The 26267-nt window shown below is 35.7% G+C and overlaps 4 protein-coding genes across 5 annotated transcripts; 1 reads left to right on the top strand and 3 right to left on the bottom strand.

Annotated features, from left to right (window-relative positions):
• Nucleotides 1-4884: 4884 nt before the first annotated feature.
• LOC135597164 (probable L-ascorbate peroxidase 6, chloroplastic/mitochondrial) lies at nt 4885-12104 on the bottom strand. The gene is made up of 12 exons (XM_065089750.1): nt 11848-12104; nt 11623-11748; nt 10274-10394; nt 10104-10204; nt 9897-9984; nt 8653-8720; nt 8489-8575; nt 6001-6075; nt 5845-5922; nt 5638-5742; nt 5388-5468; nt 4885-5175 (listed from the first exon to the last, which is right to left on the bottom strand). The coding sequence occupies exons 1-12, from the start codon at nt 12046-12048 to the stop codon at nt 5023-5025; spliced, it is 1284 nt and encodes a 427-aa protein (XP_064945822.1). The 5' UTR covers nt 12049-12104; the 3' UTR covers nt 4885-5022.
• Nucleotides 12105-12962: 858 nt separating this feature from the next.
• Nucleotides 12963-13858, top strand: LOC135597165 (thioredoxin M-type, chloroplastic-like). The gene is made up of 2 exons (XM_065089752.1): nt 12963-13323; nt 13417-13858. Exons 1-2 carry the CDS (start codon nt 13095-13097, stop codon nt 13737-13739), a joined length of 552 nt encoding a protein of 183 aa, XP_064945824.1. The 5' UTR covers nt 12963-13094; the 3' UTR covers nt 13740-13858.
• Nucleotides 13859-14009: 151 nt separating this feature from the next.
• Nucleotides 14010-14906, bottom strand: LOC135597166 (dirigent protein 21-like). Its single transcript, XM_065089753.1, has one exon. It carries the CDS (start codon nt 14773-14775, stop codon nt 14248-14250), a length of 528 nt encoding a protein of 175 aa, XP_064945825.1. The 5' UTR covers nt 14776-14906; the 3' UTR covers nt 14010-14247.
• A 447-nt stretch (nt 14907-15353) lies between these two features.
• Nucleotides 15354-25967, bottom strand: LOC135597163 (protein TIC 40, chloroplastic-like). 2 transcript variants are annotated; one of them, XR_010481140.1, is made up of 14 exons: nt 25630-25967; nt 25077-25191; nt 24798-24855; nt 24694-24711; nt 23846-24116; nt 22042-22142; nt 21899-21959; nt 21214-21292; nt 19642-19682; nt 19452-19497; nt 18648-18742; nt 17113-17211; nt 16989-17036; nt 15354-15693 (listed from the first exon to the last, which is right to left on the bottom strand). XR_010481140.1 is itself a non-coding variant. In XM_065089749.1 (14 exons), exons 1-14 carry the CDS (start codon nt 25841-25843, stop codon nt 15634-15636), a joined length of 1311 nt encoding a protein of 436 aa, XP_064945821.1. In that variant the 5' UTR covers nt 25844-25967; the 3' UTR covers nt 15354-15633. The 2 variants fall into 2 exon arrangements, 1 of the variants encoding a protein (XP_064945821.1); XM_065089749.1 differs by having other exon boundaries at nt 17113-17216.
• Between the last annotated feature and the right edge of the window lie 300 nt (nt 25968-26267).

Genomic DNA, 26267 nt, shown 5'->3' with positions numbered 1-26267 from the left:
CTATTAGCTCAATTGGTTACAAAATCTTCGTAGAAAATTTGAGATTTATTGGCTTATTATTTTAGTGGGTTAGAGCATCATACTAATAACATAAATGTTGTAAGTTCAAGAACTGTATGGGCTAAATCTCATGAATTATTTATTTTTTACAAGACCAAATAATTTATCATTTTTTAAATAAAATCAAAATTAATGATAACAAATCTCAAATCGAAAAACCATAATTATTATATTTTAATAATTTATTTATAGGTTTTATATAATTTTTTATTGTAAAACTATAAAAGATTCGACATCATAATATTTTTTTTACTAACCTATTAGCTCATTTGGTTAGAGCATCTTAGTCACAAATTTGAGAATTATAAGTTGCATATTAGCTTAATTGCTTTGAGTGTTGAGCTAATAACATGAAGGTTGCAAGTTTGAGACCTACATGAGCCAAATCTCATTAATTATTCTTTCTTTCACAAGACCAACGGGACATTGTGCAACTCACGCATCATTAATATAATTTTAATTATTTAAAAAAAAAATCAAAATTAGTGATAATAAATCTCAAATCTAAAAACCATGATTATTATATTTTTAATAATTTATTTAAAATATTTATTTTTTTTAGAACTATAAAAGATTTAATATCATAATAATCTTTTGGCAGACCTATTAGCTCTGTTGGTTAGAGCATCTAGGTCACAAATTTAAGACTCGTAGGTGTTCTATTAGATTAGTTGTTTAGAATGTTAAGGTAATAACGTGAAGGTCATAAGTTCTAGATCTACATGAGCAAAATCCTATTAATTATTTTTTCTTTTACAAGACTAAATAGACATCGTGGGACTCACCAATCATTAATACAATTTTAATCGTTTCTTTAAAAAAAATAAAAATTAATGTTAACAAATCTTAAATCTAAAAACCATGATTATTATATTTTTAATAATTTATTTAAAGGATATATATAATTTTTTATAAAACTATAAAAGATTCGACATCATAGTAATCTTTTGACCTATTAGCTTAGTTGGTTATAGTATCTAGGTCACATATTTAAGATTTCTAAGTGTCATATTAGCTTAGTTATTTAGAGTGTTGAGTTAATAATGTGAAGGTCACAAGTTCAAGACCAACATGGGCTAAATATTATTAATTATTTTTTTCTTTTACAAGACCAAATGAACATCATAGGACTCACCCATCATTAATAAATTTGTCTTTTTTATAAAAGAATCAAAATTAATAGTAACAAACCTCAAATCTAAAAACCATGATTATTATATTTTTAATAATTTATTTAAGGGTTTTATATATTTTTTTATAAAACTATAAAACCTCAAATATAAAAACTATAATATTTTAACTGACCTATTAGATCGATTGGTTAGAACATCTTCATCATAAATTTGAGACATGTAGGTGGCCTATTAGCTCAATTGGTTAGAGTGTTGTGCTAATAATACAAAGGTCGCAAGTTCGTGCTAATATCGTGGGACTCACCCGACATCATAATAATCATTTGGCTGACTTATTAGTTCAGTTGGTTAGATCATCGTGCTAATAACTCAAAGGTCATAGGTTCAATACTTGCATGGGCCAAATCCCATGGGAATCACCTATCATTAATACAATTTTAGTCATTTCTTAAAAAGAATCAAAATTAACGATAACAAATCTAAAATCCATGATTATTATATTTTAATAATTTATTTAAAGATTTATGTAATTTTTTTTTGTAAAACTATAAAAAATTTGATATCATAGTAATTTTTTGGTCGATCTATTAGCTCATTTGGTTAGAACATCTTGGTCACAAATTTGAAACTTGTAGGTGGCCTATTAACTTAGTTGTTTAGAGTGTTGAGCTAATAACACGAAGGTCGCAGGTTCATGACCTACATGGGCCAAATCTCATTAATTATTTTTTCTTTTACGAGATCAAATGGACGTCGTGGGACTCACCCATCATTAATACAATTTTAATCATTTCTTTAAAAAGAATTAAGATTAATGGTAACAAATCTTAAATCTAAAAACCATGATTATTATATTTTTAATAATTTATTTAAGGGGTTTAAATATTTTTTTTTGTAGAACTATAAAAGATTCAACATCATAATAATTTTTTGGTCGGCCTATTAACTTAGTTAGTTAGAGCATTTTTGTCACAGATTTAAAACTTGTAGGTGGCCTATTAGTTCATTTAGTTAGAACGTCATGCTAATAATGCGAAAGTTGCAGGTTTGAGACCTGCATGGGCCAAATCCTATAAATTATTTTTTTTACAAGACCAAATGGATATCGTAGGACTCACCCATCATTAATACAATTTTAGTTATTTCTTAAAAAGAATCAAAATTAATGATAACAACCTCAAATCTAAAAATCATGATTATTATATTTTAATAATTTTTTTATAAAACTATAAAAGATTCGATATCATAATAATCTTTTGGCCGATCTTTTAACTCAGTTGGTTAGAGCATATTTGTCACATATTTAAAACTTGTAGGTGGCCTATTAGCTCAGTTAGTTAAAGCATCGTGCTAATAATGCAAAAGTTGAAGGTTTGAGACCTATATAAGCCAAATCTCAAAAATTAGTTTTTTTACAAGACCAAATGGACATCGTGAGACTCAACCCATCATTAATATAATTTTAGTCATTTCTTAAAAAAGAATCAAAATTAATGGTAACAAACCTTAAATCTAAAAATCATAATTATTATATTTTTAATAATTTATTTAAAGGGTTTTATATATTTTTTTATAAAACTATAAAAGATTCAATATCATAATAATCTTTTGGTCGACCTATTAGCTCAGTTGATTAGAACATCTTTACCATAGATTTGAGACTTGTAGGTGGCCTATTATTAGCTTAGTTATTTGGAGTGTTGAGCTAATAATGCGAATGTCATAAGTTCGAGACCCACATGGGCTAAATCTTATTAATTATTTTTTTTCTTTTACAAGACCAAATGAATATCGTGAGACTCACCCATCATTAATATAATTTTAATCATTTCTTAAAAAAGAATCAAAATTAATGATAACAAATCTCAAATCTAAAAACCATGATTATCATATTTTTAATAATTTATTTAAGAGGTTTATATAATTTTATTTTATAGAACTATAAAATATTCAACATCATAATAATTTTTTGACCGACCTATTAGCTCAATTGGTTAGAGCATCTTTGTCACAATATTTAAAACTTATAGGTGGCTTGTTCGCTCAGTTAGTTAGAGCATCGTGCTAATAATGCGAAGGTCGCAGGTTTGAAACTTGCATGGGCCAAATCTCATAATTTTTTTTTTAAAGACCAAATGGACATCGTACGACTCACCCATCATTAATACAATTTTAGTCATTTCTTAAAAATGAATCAAAATTAATGGTAACATACCTCAAATCTAAAAACCATGATTATTATATTTTTAATAATTTATTTAAGGATTTTATATATTTTTTAAAAAAATATTAAAGATTCGATGTCATAGTAATCTTTTGGTCGACCCATTAGCTTAGTGATTAGAGCATCTTCGTCACAGATTTAAGACCTATAGTTGGCCTATTAGCTCAATTGATTAGAGCGTCATGCTAATAACATGAATATTGTAGGTTTGAGACTTACATGGGCCAAATCTAGTAAATTATTTTTTCTTTTACAAGACCAATTGAACATAGTAGGACTCACATCATTAATACAATATTAGTCGTTTCTTAAAAAAGAATCAAAATTAATGGTAGCAAACCTCAAATCTAAAAACCATGATTATTATATTTTTAATAATTTATTTAAGGATTTTATATAATTTTTTTAGAACTATAAAAGATTCGACATCATAATAATCTTTTGATCGACCTATTAGCTTATTTGGTTAGAGCATCACGTTCACAGATTTGAGACATATAGGTAGCTTATTAGCTCAGTTGATTAGAGCGTTATGCTAATAACGCGAAGATCGTATATATTCGAGACATGCATGGGCCAAATCCCATAAACTATTTGTTTTTTACAAGACCAAATGGATATCGTGAGACTCATCCATCTTTAATACAATTTTAGTCATTTCTTAAAAAAAATCAAAATTAATGATAACAGACATCAAATCTAAAACCCACTATTATTATATTTTAATAATTTATTTAAAGGTTATATATAATTTTTTTGTAAAATTATAAAAGATTCTATATTATAGTAATCTTTTAACCGACTTATTAGCTTTATTGGTTAGAGCATCTTTGTCACATATTTAAAATTTGTATGTGACTTATTAGTTTAGTTGATTAGAGTATCGTACTAATAATGTAAAGGTTATAAGTTTGAAACTTACATTGGCCAAATTTTGTAAACTTAATTCTTTTTACAAGGCCAAATCGACTCATCCATCATAAACACAATTATAATCATTTCTTTAAAAATATCAAAATAAATGATAACAAACCTCAAATCTAAAAATCATGATTATTATTTTTAATAATTTTTTAAGGGCTTTATATAATTTTTTTATAGAAACATAAAAAATATAATATTATAATAATCTTTTAGTCGACCTATTAACTCAGTTAGTTAAAGTATCTTGATTAATTTTATTAATAGTCTATTAGTTCAATTGGTTAGTGTGTTAAAAACGTGTAGGCCATAGGTTCAAAATTTATATGGGCCAAAATTTGTATATTTTTTTTTACAAAACCAAATAAACATTTGGACTCACCCATCATTAATATAATTTTTTGAAATATTAGAATTATTATAACCATTTTAATATAATTTGTTTTAAATAATTTATAATTATGACAAACTAGGGTCCCTAGAAGGTGGCTGTTGACGAGTCAAAAGGGTAGATTGGTCTTTTACCATCCCACCTTCAAAAAAATGTCGTTTGGAATCAACTACGTTTCAACAGTTTAATATAGTCATTTCCACAATCAAAGGTAAATTCTTAGTAAACAAGCACCCTCATCTCCAATATCAAAAGGTTAATATTGGTTGCAGAAACAAACGAAGATAAGATGTTCAGTTCATAACTAAAGATGTCAAAAATGCCAAACCAGCGATCAAGATCATGATATTCAAAAAGTAATTAGATTTGAGAGGCGTATCTGGGCTGCCACCAAGTGCTTCATATTCTGCCCTTATCTTCTGCTTCATAGCATCGGATAGTTCTTTCTGTGATTCATCAAACAAGTTTCACAATTGTTGTAAACCACTTTTTCTAAATTTATTGTCAGTTAAAAAAAGTCCACTTTTGTGATAATTTAATCATGCAAGCCATGAGAGTAGCAGAAATATATTTCTTTTTTATGTGGTTCTGCATATGCATCCCGGAAACTGTCTTCCAGAAAGAAAATGATAACAGGGGAAGAAGGCTAGATTTGTACCTTTCTTTCACCATAGGAGTACTTTGCTGCAACAAATGGCTCTGCTGCTACAGTCTTCGAGTCATATTCTATTGAAATCCCCTGGAAAAATAACACCGCAGCATCACTGTGTTAAAAGGCCTTGCAGAGGGAAATCTAATTTTTGTCTTCCTTTGATCTCTCCCCTTTGGAACTAGCAAGCAAAATATATATATATATATATATATATATATATATATATATATATATATATTCTTAGTTCAGTTAATACCTCCGGAGGATCAAATTTGGCACCTAAGTTGCTTAGTTTAGCATGAGCCTCAGCGTAATCTTTGAAAAATGCATCCTGGTCCATTGTGTATTTTGTGGCATAGATCTACACTTGTGTGTATACAATAGCAAATTAGTAAGTTGTAACCTTCGGAAATGTGAATGACAACTGAATTCATCCCAGTCAAAAAAGAGTATCTACGTCTACCTTAAAAGATGGATCTTCAAGTAAAACACCATCTGTGGGCAGAACTAGTAGCTCTTCATCTTTCCGTTCCATGATATCCTAAAGTGTTAGCAAACCAAATTCACTTTGCTGAGGAGCCTTTTGGTATTGCTGAGAGGCATGAAAGAAAAACCTTACTTTGAAATAACTATTGTCGAACTTTAACCATTGTACTGTCCATGATTGTCCACCAGGTGCACCAGGTCCATCTTTCTGTCAAGCAACGTGACATTAAGGATGTGGTCAAATCACAATTAGCTTACAACAATCCACTCCCTAACTTCACAAACTAAGCACCAAGTCTATCACTTGGTAGACGATAAGCAATATATAATGGAATTAGTTCTGACCAAAATTGTGCAAGTGACGAGAATATTCGTGATGCTCTAAATGAAGAAGCAAGCTTGGAACATAAAACTTAATGCTCAAAGATGCTAACACATGTGCAATCAACACAATGAGACAAGAAACTATAACAGACCAAAAGCTCCTTTATTACTGAAAACAATCCAAGTTAATCAACACAAGAAATTCATGTCACTTATTACTCTTCATTTAATCATCCAAACACATTGGAACGCTCACATTTTTAAAAGCAGCATCTGTAATCACATTTAATTTGTAAAATGTGCAATGCCAACAAAGACATTGGCATCCATTTTTTGTGGAATTTTTCAAACAACAAAAGATATTATTTCTGCCAGTAATATGGTATACGTCACAAGAAATCAACTCCAAAAAGCCGGAAAATCAAATAAAACATGTAAAACAACTTATATAAAAAGACATGATGGATTAATTAACGAGCATTAGAAAAGGAACAAGGTTTGATCTATTCCTCATAATTTAATCATCTCTTTATATGATAAACAAGTGAAACCACTAGTAGCTGAGTTATAGCTTAGGTAAGGTAAAACAGAAAGATCAAAAGGATACTTCTGAGAGCATAACTTAATATATGTTGCCTGCTCTTCTAGTTCATAAAGCTTTCCGTATCATTCTTTTTTATCCAGAATTGCAATTTGTGAAATTAACCTCCACATAGACCTTAGTCAATGAAGTTTTTTCAAAATCCACAAACAAATAGCATTTGGTAAATTTATTGTACAATTAAATGATATGGAAGTTCTAAATTATGCCTTTAGAAGAACATTTATACTATGAATTTTGAAAATGACCAAAGGGGACAAAACTCGAAAAGGAATATTACCACTCCATCATCGCCTTAAGCAAAAAACATTGTTTTGGGGTTACTTTTTTAATTTCGAATAATGTCGCCTGGTACGGGCAACACATACCGGTCCGCCAGTAGACCAGTATGCGAACTGCCCATTACCGAGCGAAATGCTGGATATCACCCTGTATTGGACGATATAAGGCTATATCGGATGGTAACAATCAAAATTTCGATTGTTACTGACTTGTAACAATGTTCCAATTGGAGCCCTTTCTCATGGGTTTTTAAACCCATCCTCCCCCCTATTGCACTTCATTTCACTCTCACATTCTCTTCAACTATCTCAAACTCATTTTTTCTCACATTTGCACTCTCCTAAAGTCTACAAAATAATGATTTGTGAATTGAATCGAAGCTAATTTGGAAGGATTAAGAGGAATAACTTTTTAATCATGAGCAATATTTTACATATGCCACCCAAGATTCAGATCATAGAACTCGATAAGGTACTGGTCAAGTTTATACACGGAAGAGGAAGGAGAAGGCAATGGATGAATTTGAGTGGATGGGACAGAGCTTATATGATATGGACACAAAACGAAGCTCATCGTATTCACAGACGTCGTCTTATGGAGAATCATGCAGCCAACAGTAGTACGGTGATAGTTGATCATACTTCCTTCGAGCAACAGTAGCGAAAATAGAAGCTCTGTAGCGAAAGTAGATCAATAGAAGCTCTGATATTCACCAATACATGCCTTAGGAGCCACCTCAGACAGATGTAATTCATCACAGTGATGCACCAATGGCATACGGTGTATCAATACACTATATCGTGGGATCAATTTCAGGATTGGGTCCAACATACATATCATATTGATATGTAGATGCATAGGATCGAGGACCCCGATCCACCACCCGTGAAAGCCCGTCATTCGTTTTGGTGGTAGAATCAACAATCAGGTATATCTACATATGTGATTATTTAATTTATTTGAATTTTAAAGTTTATATTGTAATAAAATAATCTAACAATTCAAATGATTTTTCTATAGATATTTCAATATTTATAGAAGGACAATCCGTAACGAACCGAAATACAAACCTTGCATAAGGTTACTCCTTAAAACTCAAAAAAGATATGTGATACTATTCTTACCTAATTTACATTGATTTTGCTAAACTTATACTATTACTATATTTATTTCTAACTTAAAAACCCTATCCTACCTTTTTTTATTTTTCAGGTATTTTCGGAGGATTTTATGCCTAAATTAGATGTACCGTATTGAGCAAAGCTTGAAACTCCGATACAATACGAAATTTTAATCCTTGTTTTAGAGAATATTCTATCATGATTCATGACCTCATCTTAGAAAGAAAAGAGCATCACTGTTAAGCAAATCTATTACTACACATATAAATGAGCTAAACAAGAGGTCAACATACCGTATACCTAGTTTCTGGTTTTCCCCATCCACTACGTTCTGGTCTCGCTCGTCCAAGTGTATGTGCACCAGATAATGCCACAATCTCCTACATCCAGAAAAAATAATTTTTTTAAAAGAAAGTTATATTAAGCTATATGTTGGAACATTTGTATAAGATTAAACCTTGTCATCAAGGCCCATTCTATAGAAAACATTCCGTAGATGATCAGCTGGTGAAGATGGGCCAGCATCTGAAACAAAGAAACTAAAATGGAGACACTGGGAAGAAAAGAAATACCTCAACAAAACTAGGCACATAAGTTATGGTCACAATCTTTATAGACAAGTCCCTGCTCTATAATAATTATGATGATGATATAAGCTCACAAACCTACCATAGCGATGCACCGCATTAGGGTTGTGAGGTTATTTGCAAGTTGTTGCAATAAAGATAGGGACAAAGTGTATGTCAACAACACTATATGACATCATCGGTACAATTTGGAAGGGTGAATTTCCAAATATTGTGTCATAAACTCAAAGAGTGTTGTACATAAGAACTTGAAATTAACTCTGTGTGGTGGTACTGTTCCTTCATCCAAAATCCACAAAACCAAAGGTAACAAGTTTACCAAAATCATAATCATATGGAACAATAAAATATGTCAGAAACAAAGGACACATGTTTCCTTGTGAATCTTTTCCCTTTTATGATTTTCCTTGTGCATTTTCCCTTGTTATGAGCACTAGTAGAAGTCAAAGATAGACATTCATAAACTTCACTGGTTAAATTAATAGGTATTTAATGATATGTTACTTTCATTGTAGGTTAAGATAACTCAATGGGAAGAAAAGAATGGCCAAAATGTTCATTGCAATTTTATACAGTTACATAGTAATTCTTATTTATATTTTCCTAAGACATGATTTTCATTTTCAGAATCCAAGAATTTTCAAATAGAAAAATTGATTACTTCTGAATCAGGTTGCTTTCACTATAAAAATCACTATGAAAAATGTCATATGCATAATTTCATTCAAACACTTCGAAAAAGGAAACTCATCAGAATTTTAGACATTGAGTAATGTGATCAATAACTCAAATGAGAAGGCATATTGGTCCAAGTCCAATGATGAATAGCATATATGCAGTTGGTCCAATATCGTGAAAGAAGGAAAATGCATAAAATTATAATTTTTCTAGAAAATTGAAGTAAAATATGATGTGCATACAAACATCCTACGATAAGCAAGAAACACAAAAGGAAGAATCTTACTCTCAGTATACATGGATAAGGAATTAAACATCAATAAGTTAAAATCTTTGTGCGAAACAGAACTTATAAAAATCTAATGTCCAGAAAATGAGTCAATGTCCACAGAAACAGTAGAATCCAAGAATTGAAAGATTTGCATTGCTATCTCACCAGGAAGTCTCCCCTCATCAGGGCACTGTTCTGGCCCAGAAACATCCTCCCTCCCATACCTCATAGGAATTTGGGGACCACCAGCCTCCTGATAGAAAACAACAGCAGATTAATATGATCTGTGTTACAGTAACAAGTAAAAGAAAAATGAACATCCGCTATATAGGAGCCCAGTGGCACTGGAAGCAACTAGGTCAGGAAAATGACCTCAATAGCTGTGGCACTTGCTAACTGGAACAAATCTGCATATGTAACGCTCGAATACTTATCCTTAATAGGCTGAATAAGCTTTAGAGCATTTACAAGACCTGCAGTATCAAGTCAGTCCCCCTCAGTTTCAACAGTAATTCAGATTATTTGTGCAAGAAAACCATTACCGGCATTGGCTGCATGATTTAATTCTATTTCAAAACGCAAGCTTCCATTAGCTCCCCCACATTTTGGCCATTCCACAACATTCTTGTCATATGTACCGGCATCATGCCATCCCAGGCGAACCTGTGTGGTCATATATCATCATCATATGATACCTTATTTTAAATAACCTAATAGATCAACCAGGAAAAATTGAAGTGTGAATCGTTATGATGTTTGCTAAAGTAGGAACCAGATAATGTCAAATTAGTATACTTTTTTTCCTATTCTAGCACTACCTTGCTAAAAGATGCATATGCATCAGCACAAAGCAAGAGTGCAATGTTCAGATAAGAAGAGCAAAGACATTCTTTATCCAAAAGAAAAAGAACGATCATATATAGGCCCTATTGATAAGCTTGGAACATGATGAAACAATGGCAATGTGAAAATAAATAGAAGCCATAGGACAATTTATCACACAAGAATAAGATACAATAGAAAACAGATACTCAATCAGACGAATCAGTTAAAAAGAGATTGATCAAATATAATCAGTTCAAATAACAGAAGCAATCTATCTGAAATCAGCAGTGATCAGAGCCAAAAAAAAAAAGTATGAAAATATTTACTTTTTTCATGTCTTCATTAACACAGACAATTTGTGCAGTCCAATGAGATAGAACTGTAGCTTGAACAATCACTATTTCAATCAATTTTTAAAAAGATAATTATAAACAATCTATCTGAAAACAAGCACCGTTTGTAAACTGTTCAAGAATGGCTTTGTGAGTGACCACTACTAAGGATAATTTCTGACCAACATAAGTAAGGAAAGTACATGTTTGACAACAAAATCCAAGCCTCTAGTCTCAGGTACTCTCGATCAGCTACATGGATCCTTCTTACCTTCATCAACCACAAAGTGATATATAGATTTGAAGTCAAGCCAAAGGTTTTTGACGTTCCTTAAACCTTTTTTGCATGGACCCAATTAGCCTGTGTCTCCAATTTATATTTACCAACACAACTAGCGAACTACAAAGCAGTACAACATATTCGGATGTGGCTCCTTCTCTCTGCTTCAACCTTGTATAAAATAAAAACCCATTTTTTTTCACTAAATTTTGTTTAGCGTATGGTTAATAAAACCAGTAGGACCATAAACTCTATCATATTTCCCAAGAAAGGTGCTAACAAATAGCAAAAAAATGGATTCCACCCATAAACTATTACCTCGTATAAAAATATAAAAATATACATTCGTATACTATTAAAAGCACTCTAACAGGATCAGAGAGCTCAATTACCGCCTCAGATCACTAATTACCAACCAACTGTTTCAAAGCATGACACAACGAAATTTGAATACCAGAATCGGATGGCAGAAGGTGGTCTTGAGAAGCTCTTTGATGTCCTCCCTAGCGCTTCTCAGCTGCGCTGGATCCGAAGACGCGCACAAGACCAACATGGTCCTGCGAGGGTGGATCCCAGGCCTCTGGGGATTTTCCAACCAAGAAAGCACAAATCAAACAACTAATTGATCCTACTTCTTCACCGATGTCATCAAAGAGTAAGAAAGAGAAGAGGGGCGGACCCGGAGAAGGCGGAGGGAAGATGAAGAAGAAGTGAGCAAGTAAGAAGCAAGGCGGTGAGATGGGCGGGAGGAGGACGAGGAGAAGCGGTGGGGGAGCGGAGGAAGGGTTGCGGAGGACGGCATCGCCGCCCGCTTGGAGGTAGGGAGGAGACAGCAACAGGAAGACGACGCCACCGAAGAAGAGAACCGCTCCGCCATCATCTAATCCAAATCGCTCGCGGGAATCTGACTCACATTCGCTCACTCTCATCCATATAATATATATATATATATATATATATATATATATATATATATATATATATATAATGTAAAGGTCATAAAAATAATAATAATATTTTTAATTGATTTTGTGTCATCTCGCCGTCCCGCCATCGTGCCTGGGTCCCGCCAATTGCTCCAGCCGCAAGACAGGTACTCGTTGGGTAAGAGAGAGAAACGCCATAACCTTCTGAGCTTTCTCCCTTGAGAGAAGGGGGCGATCACGACAGAGACATTTAGCCAGCAATACTGAGATCTATGGCAGACGTTGTATACAACACATCTTAGTGAAGAAAACCTAGGCAGATAACATCCCCCAATTGGGAATTACCTGTAGGCGTTCTTGAACCCGTCGTCTAATCTATAATCGATCTGCCGAAGAACTGCGAAACTAGTCAAAGAAAAGATGGATTCTTGCATTCGAACCCGGTCAAAGGATCTTGGGCGTCCGTACCGATGTTTTCCTAGCCGACGAGGACTTGGGTGTTCGTCCTAGAAGACATCCTCGTCCGTCATTTCCTCGGCTGCTGCTGCGGCTGGGGTTGAGGGTTTCAGCCGCCGGACGGGTATCGTAGGCGGTGGCGGGCCCCGCTCGCCGCTGATGAAGATGGTGGAGATGGAGCGCGACGGCGACAAATCGGAGAGAGAGAGAGAGAATGGGAATGGGTTGACTGGGGTTCCCGCCACCCGCGGGGGGGGGGGGAAAGGGGGTTCGACATAGTGCTTTTATGTCACGTGATGAGCACGTGCCACATTCGAAATTTTAAATTTTTTTTTCTTTTCGTTTTATCCATTCCTTTGTTTCGCAACAAAAGGAGAGAGCTCATCCACTCGGGACCTGACGCCATGGCAGCCTCATGTTCTCACGCAATATCCACTGAGAGAGAAATCAGTGCTGCTCATCACAAGCTGCAAGACCCCATCTTCCTTCTTCCCATCCGAGAGCAAGTGAGAGAAAGAAGGGGGAGATCGCGAGGTGCAAGTGAATGGCTCTGAAGGCCTGCTTCCAAGTGAGCACCATTGCCTCCTCGGCTGCAGCTACCACCGGCACCTGGGCTTTACCTGCGCACCGACCCTTCTTCATCAGGGACAAGTTCCACCTCCCTGCCGCTACCGGACACAGGAAGTCCGTCTCATCTCCTCCTTCCACGTCGACCGGAGACGACGGGCGACGGAGCCGCGTCACCTGTCGAGCCAAGAAGACCGTGGACGAAGGTAATGTTTGCATTTACCACCGCTTCAAAAGCTTGTGCGGCAGAGATGAATGAGACCATCACAACATAATCTTCGACGCTGCACGCCGTGCAGTGTTGGTGGTGGTGGATGCGAACTGGGAGAATCTGGTGGCTGCCAGCGACAAGCCAGTGCTGGTGGAGTTCTGGGCACCGTGGTGCGGTCCGTGCCGGATGATCGCGCCGGTGATCAAGGAACTGGCCAGGGACTACGCCGGGAAGATCGTGTGCTGCCAAGTGAACACCGACGACTGCCCCGGCATCGCTTCCAGGTTCGGCATCCGCAGCATTCCCACCGTGCTGGTGTTCAAGAACGGCGAGAAGAAGGAAAGCGTCATCGGCGCCGTGCCCAAGAGCACCTTGGTGAGCGTCGTCGACAAGTACCTGGAGGGTTCATGAAGGCATAAACTACATCAATCCAAGTCAAATATGATTTATGGCGCTCTAATTGACGTAGATAGCGTGCACATATTAAGTCGATTATATTGTGAATCATCAGTAACGGGTTTCTCCCTCAAGTCCCTCTTGTCGCCTTCCTCTTTTCGGCACTGTTATGGTTTCCGCTGCCTTTCTCACCTACTGGGAAGGTAAAGTGTCAATGATCTCAAACCGAATCTCCAACAGATTACTGCAGTTCATCGTAAAAGAGAAGAACGAAACATGAAAAGATACGACAGGTCAATTTTCTTTCTTTTTATTTTCTTATTTGATTGGAAGATCACTGGGCATCAATCAGACTGCGACTGCCGACCTAAGCTTCTCATCTTGATCTTGATGATGATGATGATGCATTTCACGATAGAGAACAGAATGCAACATATTTTAGGCTGCTCATGCTTCACAGACGAAGCATGAAATCGGACGAGAGGAGAACGAGGAGGACTTGATCGATCAACGAGCACGAAAATTATTGCACGACGAATACGTCCCACTCCAAGACGGCATCGCCGGTGGTGGTGTTGAGCGAGTACGTCTTGATGAGGGCGTAGCCGCGGGCGAGGCGGAAGACGCCGCTGCCGCCGACAACCGGGAGCTCCCTCACCGGCAAGTAGACGGCGTCCCTCCCAAGCACCGCCAGCGTGCTCCCGTTGCGCGTCCCCTCCGTGAACACCAGGTTGACCCCCAGAAGCAGCGCTGGGTCACCGGTACCCTGGGAAACCATGGCGTAGAGACCCTGCGCCCTGCCGACAGGAGCCGACCGAAGGTCCGGCCCCTCGGTCAGCGGGTCGTCTGTCACGACGACGTCTCCGAAGCCTAACACCGTCGAGTCGGACACTCGCACGACCCTGATGGCGCTGGGGGTGGAGCCGCTGAGAGTGTCGTGCATGTAGAAGTGCAGGTGGGCCGCGTTGTCGCCGGCGGCCAGGTCCGGTGCCATCACCAGCACCGAGACGAGAGGCAAGAGGAGGAAGAGGTTGGGCTGGAAGACAGCCATGGTCAGGAGCGTGCGAAGGCCGCCACTCGATCAGGAGGGATAGACCACAACGTGGGGGTAGGGAGAGGCAACAACTGAGTGTGATATAATGGCTTTTGATGTCTTGCTTGAATGATGGAGCAGAACCCACAAAAAGACTTCCCCCTGAAGTCATCATAAGGACTCGAAACATAACTATCAGAAAGCGATCATTATGAAGTCATTATGAAGCGATCTCGTCGAATCTTAGATCAATGGTTGGACCGAATGTTAGGCAAAACATCAGTTGTATGATAAAGATGATGATATCTACCGTTATAAATATAAACTTTTAACCAGATTAAATAACATGTGATAAAATCTAAAAAGTAATTACATTAATTCAATCCAAAATAAATTGGTCAATGAAATAAACGAAATAGTTTATCCAACAAAGTTATCATGACTTGAATAATAGTCACATATGCGTTCCTCAGAGATCAAAATATATATTTTTTAATCATCAAGGATGTCATTCGATAATTTTACCCCCATGAATCCATTCTATATCATATTCTGAATTTTTAAACTCATTTTGGAACAAAAACGATCCAACCATGTAAGGTTCCTCAAATAAGAAGGTATGATCAATACTAAGCAAAGTCATACGTTGGAGAAAGATGCTATAAGTTACAAAACCCTATATCTATACTCAAAACAGCAGACCAATTCACAGGAGCTATGATAACCAGCTGAGGTGAGTTACCAAGAATTTGCTCGAGCGTGAACTGCATTTCGAAACTGTGATGCATAGTTTACAGCTTCACCATCCGATGGGCCGGCAGCGGGCGGCGGACAGATTGAATTGTCAGAACCATGGACCCATGCATGTGAAGTCCATCATGGGTAACCCGATACACCAGGAAAGAGTTCTGATATCTTGGTGAACACATCCATAATCTAAGATAAAAGAGTGATGAACACAAGAGATCGCAGCATATGAAAGAACATAAAGTGAGATATGAGGAAACTCTGAGATGGTGTTATCTAGGGAGTCCCAGATATGACAAGTAAATTATATGCGGACGATGCACAGTGACTATAGATGCATGCAGTTGCTACATTGTTTACAGGTCATTGACGTTGTTACAATGACAGCTAATAACAGTAAAAGATATCAGCCAGCAATGTCATAACCAATATTGCATCAACATGGATTTAAACATGCATGGTAACTTCAAAAGGAAAAAAGGATAAAATAAAGAGCAGAAGTAATTGGAATCTCATTATTCTGATTTGCAAAATAGACACTGCAGCTATCAAGTCATCAAGGTGTGAGTTGTCACTTACTTCCACTGTTGTGAACTATGAAATGAAGATATCAGTTGGTTCAAATTTCTTGATTAAGTGGTTGCTTCAAATGTAGAAAACTTTATTACAGTAACTTGTTACTTCTTTTACATATAAGATATGGTTATATAACCACAAAATCAAATTCCTTATTACATATATAACCAACATCAAAGAACATAAGCATCAGGAGCGATAAAAAATGATGCTAATGCAGAATAACTGTGCCAACAGAACCAAGTGTTAGTGTTACATAAGATCAAATTTCTCTTTCTTGAACAACCTTAAGATAAGATTATAATGTATTTTCATAATATGCAAAGTTCTTTGAAACCACCAACAACTCAGGCTTAAGAAAGCTAAAAAAATCATTCTAGAATCATTAACACAACTCGTCTAACACCATTATTTATATAGGTATCTAAATCTTTTTCTTAACAGGCAACCAACGTTATAGAGCCTGAGATGACTCCAAAATGTCCCTTGAAAATCCAACTTCTTGATGGATGTCAATATGCAATTTTCAAGCTCAGCATTCAGCATTCAAGGAATAAGCTAAACCAAGAGTCATCTAAATATGTGACAACAGAACCTTACATAACCATCTAACATGTTATCCTACAGAAGCATAAAGTTTCTTCCACCTTCTAAGTTGTTACGAACCTTTTGCCAACTTCAATTCCTTCATCTTGTGATTACAAGTTCAACTTCATATCGTAGTACTACAGCAACTAATTTCTGACTATGATTGCAAATAACTCTTGATACGTCTACAGAACACAACTCACTAAGAAAGATAGAGCAATGGTCTCACACTATTATCTACAGCATAAAGAACCAAAAAAATACCTACATAAGAAAATTCATGATGACATATTGCCAAACAAACTGTATCTATAACTTACCTCCTTGTCATTCTGATATTTTGCAATGCTGAGTGGATTCTGTGAGCACTGTTGAATGCAAAAATATGTTAATATACAGAATATAGATAGACATTTTAAGAAAATGAAATGTGTCTGAGCATACATCTAAGATAGCAGCTTGCACTTTAGGATTTTGAAATGCCATAGCAACATCAGGATTGGCCATTATTTTAGAAATAACTTCTTCCGGGGTGAGCCCTATCTGTTCTGCATTAAATGTAAGATGTATAAGTTTCAGCAAAAGTCACCAGAAGTAGCACCACAAAAAAGAATAAGCAAAGTTTACCGCTACAAGATTTGCTAATAGTTACTTCAACACATATCAAAAAATGAGTAGCTATTCAACAATAGTCACATAAGGAGTACAGTAAACAGTGTGATACTTCTCCAGTTATACTTTCTGCTTCCATGTATGAGCTCACATCAATGTAACTGTTCAGGTAGCTCCTAAGACCAGATGCACTGCCCATGCCATGTGCACTGTGCATGCCCTGTGAGCTTAGTCAAAATCAAGGACAATGATGAACTATACAAAGATGGTTCTCAAAGGCATTCAGAACCTCCATCAAACAATTAAATAAACTATGCTGCTTGATTCTCACAGTGCCAACTAAATCAATACCATAAAGAACACAACATTTTAGGTTGTATTTCATAGAAATAATCTAGAAGACATAAAAGGCTTGTAATGTCAGCCCATCAACAGAAGTTTTACCTGATCTAACCTGATTGTACTTATAAAGCAAACTGATCAAACTTAAGAATGTTGATAGATTATGTTAGCTACATAAAACCAATTCAATAGGTACCCCAGCAGAAGGCAAGGGCAAAATACAAAGATACAATAGAGATGTTAACGAGCATAAGTGGGAAAGAAAGGATGCGGGAGAGGTGATCAAGGCTAGATAAAGTGATAAACCATAACAATTGTTAAAAAGGTGGCAGTGATGAGTGACAGCATATATAAGGGATGCTAGGCTTAGGCAGTTAGGAAAGGTGATGACAGTCTGACAGCCAAGATGGATGTTAGCCTACAAAGAAAGCTGGAATGTGGAAGGGAAGTACTTAGCAAAGATCTAGTAAATTGTGGAAATTAGATAGGCACATTTTCAGAAGTAGCAAAAGAACAAAAAGGTTAGGAGAAATCAGTGAACAAAAAGACAAAGTGAAGACAGAAAGGAAAGAGGATACACACAGATAGTTGCAGCAAGCTGAATAGACAGAGAGATGCAGTTGACTTTTTGCTTTTCTACTGAGTTCTTTATCTGTTATATTCAGTCAAAGTCCAAGGCAGGGTAAACTTTGCTTAGAGCCTACCTCACCATAAAACAAAAATTACAAATAAGGAGTCATGTCCAACTCAAATTTACAATTCTGTACTAAAATTTTCTTCCATGTAAAAGGTTGAACAAGGGATTGAAGAGTTTTCTATTGTATGAATATGCTTTGTCTGAAGATCTTTTCATATTGTTTTTCCAAACCACTTATCAAAAAAGTACACAACAAAGAAAAATGATATTTTTCTGAAAAGGTAATTGTACTACAACAATTAAAGAAGCTTTAAAGAAGTATGATTCAGAAATGACTTCTTTTCCATAACACCGACTGCTATCAACAAAGAGATACTTTCTGACTTACCAAACTGCTGCTTGATCTCAGGACTGCTAAGATTAAAATTTTTCAAGGACTCTGTCAGGCGGTTGTCCCATTCATTATTTCCACCCATATTGTTTCTGAATAAGGACAAGAAATCATAAATTCAAAAGTAGGAGATAACAATGCAAATTCTAATGAAATTGTTGAAAACCACAAATGTAAACCCATTAAAAAACTTGCATATAAATTAGAAACATGACAGAAACTACGAGAAATTCCTTATATTTTGTGTTATAAAGATTCAATAATCAACCACAAATATCCAACAGGCAATTCATTTATTTGCAGCCCAAGAATATTTACAACAAAAATTTCTTTGTCAAGTCTCATAAGGTACTCAAGGATCAAAACAATAATTATACTAATAGGATAAGCTCGTTGAACTTAAAATAAGAATAAAAACTAATTTAACAACTGAAAAAAGACAAAATCATAGCAGTTAACCATAATAAGAGTAATATTCACACATTTTTATACTAGATACTTCAATCTAGTAATAATCTAAAGGATTTGTACAAAGTGCTAAGCATCATAGTTTATATATATGTGTGTGCGTCTGTGTGTGTGTGTAATGATACTAGCTACCATGGCTGTTATAAGACCACCTTGTCAATCACAAATCAAATGCAAGAGTTTATTTAACATGCATTTCTTCAGAAAAAAATATATTTCATTTCTATGTTTGCATATTTTAGAATATATTATTCCAAATAACAAAAGCTGTTGTGTAATATAAAAAAACAAAATGTTTAAAAACGCAAACGGAGATCAGGATTGAGGTCATACAGCATATCTTGCATTTGCTGGCGAAATTGAGGATTTTGCATCATCCCTGAAAAACAAAAGAAAAAAAAAATCAAATGTCTGCCAGTAGATTTATAAGAATTTGCAAATATATGGTAATATGTCTAGATATCTAATGAACAACCACAAGAAGGGAAAGTAAACTTCTCAAGCAGATATGATGAACACATACAGTTGAATGTCTCTGGGTTCCTCATTTCTTCAGGTAAATAGCTGCCACATGAATGCATCGAGACAAGGTCAGTCCTATTTCATGGGTTATGAAGGTATAGTATTATAGTAATGAATATGATAAAAAAAAGGAATAAAACTAAGCCAAATGGAGGATGAATGTGCAACATAAAAAAGCACTTAAGGTAAGACCAATACAAAACTTTCTTTGGTTTTCATTATATCAAAGAAATCCAACATATACTGATGGAAATAAAGACACTTTCCAGATTGATTATATATGAGGTGTGGAAAGAAGATGGGTCAACACGAATTTCTTTGGTGTTTGATGAACTTCGATTCTGGTTTAACCAACATGCTTTAAATCCAGCCCAGTTATTTTTTTCTTTTTCTTCGGAATGGTTTATTATTTTAGAAGGGGTATTTTGTAAAAAAATTATAAATTGTCACGTGGAAATATCTCCGACATTTCTATCTTCATTTCCTAGCTTGATCAAGGAGAAGAGAAAGGAAATGAAAGAAGAAAACGATGAATGGATGGAATCCAAATTTAGTTTGATTGAAGATTTCATATCCATAAGGAAGTTTAACCTACCTGCAAAGATAGAAAACCGTCGAAAATATATTATATCAAAAGGGAAGATTATTTGTCTCTAAAAATTTATTTTCCCCAATTAAAGAAAATTTAACTAATTGATTAGCCTTGATGTAGTTGTCTTTTTTCCTTATTATAGCATTTCCATTTCTTCTTGTACTTTGGCCGATGAAAAAAGTTACTGAATGAATTTTTTCTCTTACAATATATGTAACAGGTGTGAGATCACAAATTTAGTCCTTTCTGCTCAAGCTCCAACCTGAGACAGATTAGATACCTAATGGAACAGAAGAAGCTTCAGACGATCTTCCTCTACTCTCTTTCTCAAATATCCTACCACCTAAATTCCACCATTACTGGATTCCAAAACCCCAAACTGCAGGGAGCTTGACATTATTGGAGTCATCTAGCATAAGAGAATCATGTATCAAACTTCATAACCAAGTCAAGCTAACAAAAAAGGGCATATCAATGTTTTTCTCCTTCATTGTTTGAATTGAGATTTCTATGAATCCATTGTGTTTTATTGAATCCTCCCCTTATTTTGTTTCCATTTTTCTTGTCACCAACTCTCTACCCAAACCCTTAAGTCTATCACCATTTAGGTTGTCCTACGTCATATACAATGCAATAAGATCTAACTACTGTCATGTACTTAAAGAATCAAACAAAAGAATTGGACAAAAGTTTCATGTTATAATATAAAGACAAATGAAGGTCTACATGACCATAAGTTGCCACAAGGAATTTTCTCTAAAGACCAAGTTGTATGCATTATCTAACATCTACATGCTTCTTTCTGACTTCAGTCAACAACCCTGGAAAAGATTGAACCAACGAGATCTCGTAGCTTCATGTCAAAGATGAAGGCAAATGATAACTTTCTATTTAAAAAAATAAAAAAATCAAGCTAACCTTTAGAAAGACTGTAAAGCTTGGATAGGAGTATTCCAATTAATTAATTAGCATGATACTTACGGGTAAACCATATTTTGCACAGTTGGATCTTCCATCATTTTCTCCAATGCATCAACTGACAAGAGAGATGGTGAATCACCTGTGCACAAGGTGAACAAATTAACTTACATGAACATAGCACAAATTTTGAGAAAATTCTTTTTCACAAGTATTAGGCTAACAAATATGAAAAGCTTCATAAATATATTTTCTTCATAAACCATAAAATAATTTGGTAAACAGAGTATGAGAGATGTAACCATTCAGCACAGTGGTGTGTGAATGAAAGTACCTTTGCATTCATGAATGCATAAAAACAGATGCACATAGACAACACAGACACAGGTACATACGTAATTTTATCCTTTTCAGCATTATTTATCTTTTTCGGCATCATAGATGATAATGAATGAAGTAGAACAACATCGAATGAAGTAGAACAACATCTAATGGACATATCAATTCATCGGTATCAAAAGATTGCAATTTTAATACATCAATAAATTTCAGGAGGGCCTGAATGTTTAATCATAAACTATGACCACTTGTATGCACTAAAAAATCCATAAAATAATGCAAAAACTCATGAACTGGCACTGCATAATATCTCTATATGGTCTGCCTTGAGCTTTGAAATATAAAAAGAAAAATGCCATTGTTGGGGTCGCATAACATGTCCCAATAACAAATCATCCCCATAACTTACGAGTTTGAGTTTGTTCATTTGAAGCACTTCCATCCTGCTTAACAGTTCCATTTGGTGGAATCTTCAAAAAGTACAAGCTGATATTTCAGCAGATTTATCACTCAAGAATAAAGCAACTGCTCTGTAACATGCCAAGTACTTACTTCGTTCACGGGTTGAGTCTCAGCTGGACTTGCCTTTGTTGACTCTTTTAGATTGGAAGGATCATTTTGCAGTAATTCTTCTGGAGAAACATCCACAAAAGCTGCAGAAATTTGCAACAGATAGCGAAGTGTCAGCATAGACAACTGATTCCCGTATGCCAAAGATTATAGGAAATTGCTAACAAGATCTGCAACACATTTTTGCTTTCTTCATCATGTCTTGTACCACGAAGGTAGAAATTTGTATCTTCTACTTGTATTGCTGTAACAAGGAAGAAGTCATTTGGCTTTGGTTCAACCTAAGCTGGTAGACCAACTCAATCATTAGGCTGAATTGGGATATGATGGTATTTTTTGGGCATGATTTAGTTAGAAATGGAATAACCTGAACCAGGTTAGATTGACCCATAAGCAACCCAATATAATTTGGCAATACCATTTACAGACTAAATATTTTATTATAATTTATTTAGCACCGCTAACATGCATGTACCTAAACTTTCTAACTGGATTTTATTTTAGAATTTGAAATCTGCGCAGCCCATGCCAACCAGACACAAGATAATCAGCCTATCAACAGCCCATCGCCCCAACCTAATTGGTGCTTAATTTGGGCTGGGTTACAAAGGATAAAGAATCTCAACTTCAGGTCAAGTTAGACTCTATAAGGTTAGGGTCAGGATCTGATGATTGTTTCGGTTTGATAAGGTTGACTTTCAAACCAGGTTGGTTGCAGTCCTATATTAAAAAAAAAAAATCCCCTAATAGGAAAGATCAAAGTGTGGGATATGGTGGATAAAAGTTTGTGGCTTTTGAATTCCTGGTGACACACAGGTTAGTGAAAAAATTTAACCAAAGTATTAGGTCAGTAATAGTGAGATTGACATAAGATTGCTTATGCGAAGAAAGAACAAATATATCGTCACAAAACTTCCATTCAATAAGATCAGAATCATGCTTGTTGTAGATCTAGTAAAATCATCGTCAAGTGCCAAGAAACTAAAGATCCATTGACATAAAAAAAAAAAAAAAGCCTTCAGATGCTAATATATCATGTCAGCAATTCTAAGATGAACAACATTGTTAAAGCACGACATCATGCAATGGAAATCAAGATACTTTCCAGATCTATAGTAGGCATGGAAAGAATAAAGATCAACCTGAATCCCTTTGACTCAGTGATAAACTCATGTTCGTGTTCAACTATCCAAGGAGAAAAATAATAATAAGGAAAAAATACAATTATATCAAGATTAATCAAATAAACTATATTTTTTTTCCTTTTATGGGGAAGATAAATTTCAGGATTTGTCTTAGCTAATAATCTTCCCTTTTGGTTTTGGTACTTGATACTTTTTCTTTCTTGCAGTTACGTGATTCTTTTCCTTTTTATCTCTTCGTTATTCTTTTGTTTTCTTCATAATCAACCTAGGAAACATATATAGAAATGCATAGGACGTTCATATGGCAAAACACAAGTTTCTCAAAAGACCCCTCTAGCCACTCTTTATAAATATATAAAATCTAAAGTAAACTCATCTGCTAAATTAATCTATTCAACATCTTCAAATGAACTTCTGGTCCAAAGGGCCTAATGATGCAACCTTTACATATAAGGAGAACATCTTAGCAGAGGCATTTATTCCCTTTACATATTCAGGAACGATGAGGAATAAATCATGAGGTGATCTTGAATGGCTTCCGGTAAGGATCCACAATAACGGTGGATAGTTTAACTTGCGTCGAAATTTATTACCATGCAGAACAATATTAAAGAAGGTGACTTGAATCTAAAGATGCATACCAAATTTTTTGGATTTTTCCTCATCTAATTGATTTTCATCTCCAACTTCAGACTGTGAAGTTGATTCCACTTTGGTGGCTGGAACATCTACGGTAACAGATTGCTGGGTGGAAACACGTGCTGGTGATGTGGTTGATGCAGTTGGAGATGATGCTGTTGTAGCAGGAAATGGGAAAGGCGAGCCTGGTCCAAAGGAAGGATTATTGAATTGTCCACCTTGAGATGCTGCTTGATCCATCATGGTCTTGAAAGCTTGCTGAAGTGCAAATCTCTAAAACAAGAAACTCACAAGTTCTGTCAACAAGTTTTCCATATGATAAGATTGCCGAAAACAATGAAAACTGAAATGCATGCATGATATACCAACAGCTTCTTTAGGTGCCATGCACTATACTATTTTTGAAGTCCCTAAATGACTGATCGTATAATTAATTATGAAAGGAAACAAGATGAGGATTCAATAAATATAGTCTAGATTTTCAGAAAAAAATTAATTAACCGACACTGAGAACCCTCTTAACAATATTTTATTTCATTTTAACGAAGCAAAGAGGCTGAAGGCTAATTACACCATTAGCCAAACACACCATAATGGAAAGGCATACAACATAACAAATAAAAAAGTATTGAAGAAACAAAAATATCAAGGAGCTATCCTAACTCAAAATATTAGCATTTTAAGTATTTAATAGAATATAGACGATGAGAATATAGCCTATCCAAAAGGACTATACAACTAGTTTGCTAACAAATTCTACTGAAACTCTAAATCACATCTGGCGATAAGCAACAACCTTCTTAAGGACAACATACCTCGGAAAGGAATATAATTAAGAAATGGTGCTCACCTTTAACTTTGCAGCCACCTGTCAACCAAACGACATTGTTTTCAATAAGAAAAGAACAAAAGAAATAAAAACATTATCATCCAAGAGGAATCTGAGCAACATACAACTTGGAATACTACTGATAGACCAACTCCAACTCCAATCCAAAACAATGGTGAACCTCTGCAGATTCTCAAGAAGAAAGGAAGGAGGGAAAAGATTACGTTAGCCTCAGCAACACACACCAAGAAAGGAAACAAGATCTTCCATACTTGAGTAAACAGAAAGCTATTGATTCGATCACAATTGTGTGGCGATGCTTGAATCCCACACATTACAAATATACACAAAGATCCACGTGTGCTCAACTTCAAACACAAAGAAATATGAAGTAAAAAATATACATGGATGTTGGTGACGAAGGCACTGGAAGTGGCGCCATCGCACTACTAGTTGTCATCTCACTGTTGCTTGAAGATGAAGCACTTGCAAAAACTTGTGCCTTGAATTTCCCACGCCCTATAGCAGAACAAGAAATGAAATATAAAGATAAACCAGATCAAATAAATGTATTTAGGGAGAAAATCGTGATGACATGTACTCTAAAAATAGAAGCAGATGCAGGTAACGGATGTATGACTAATCAATTAAACAGCGCGTAAAAATCTCAAGACAAATTTGCGAAACATAAAAGGAAATGCTAAGAACTAATACCAAAATGTATATTTTCCTGCTATCTTCAGTGTTTATAGTACAAAAGAACCTTTCATTCACTGCCTAATGAACTAATTCAGAGTCCAAAGGGCCACAGCATACTTTGCTCCCATAACCACAGAAGGAATTGCCCACCCACAATTTTACGTGAGGAAGAAGGAACCGTAACCAATCAATATCTTCGTCTTTAACCCAATATATTTCAGGAAAATGCTTCGAACACAGATGTGGGACAAAAATTACCGGCATTAGACGGGGCTCGATCAATGTTTCCGCTCTTGAGAGCAAAGAAAACGAGTACGGGAGGTCTACCACCGCACCCGATTCGTCTACCTCTTCTCGCAGGGAGCGAGGGAAGAGAAGAATGAGCCGACCGCCGCCTGTTGAGGATCTCGTACGAAGCTGGAGCTGCTACGACAACGGAGAACTTAGAGGAGAGGAGTGCGAAATTATCCATTAATTCCGGCAAAAACGAAACCCTAGCTCGAGGTTCCCCCGGTCGCTTCCTTTCCCCTCCGCTGTGCCGCTCAACGGCGGAAGAAGGCGTTTACGATTCGAGGGAGCGAAGGCAAACGACTACAGATCGAGTCGGTAAGATGGCATAGGATATTGGACCGGATACCGAATAAATCGTACCCGACCCGACCATTAATCAACGGATTCGGGTTACTCATTCGATCGTACCCGTACCCGTACCCGTCACGAATCAACGATATACATTCTTGGTTCGGTCTTTGTGTCAATTTTGGGCCAACCGGACCGGTCTTTCTCGAACCGAGGCTCTCACATGTCACGCCTGGCGGGCCATATAGGGGCCTGCCGAACCATTAAGGCCACAATTGGGTCAATTGGATCGGATATGAATCAACGTATCGGATCCG

This window comes from Musa acuminata, chromosome BXJ1-11, assembly GCF_036884655.1.
Source record: "Musa acuminata AAA Group cultivar baxijiao chromosome BXJ1-11, Cavendish_Baxijiao_AAA, whole genome shotgun sequence".
Classification (NCBI taxonomy): Eukaryota; Viridiplantae; Streptophyta; class Magnoliopsida; order Zingiberales; family Musaceae; genus Musa; species Musa acuminata.
This window is presented reverse-complemented; position numbering and strand designations above follow the sequence as displayed.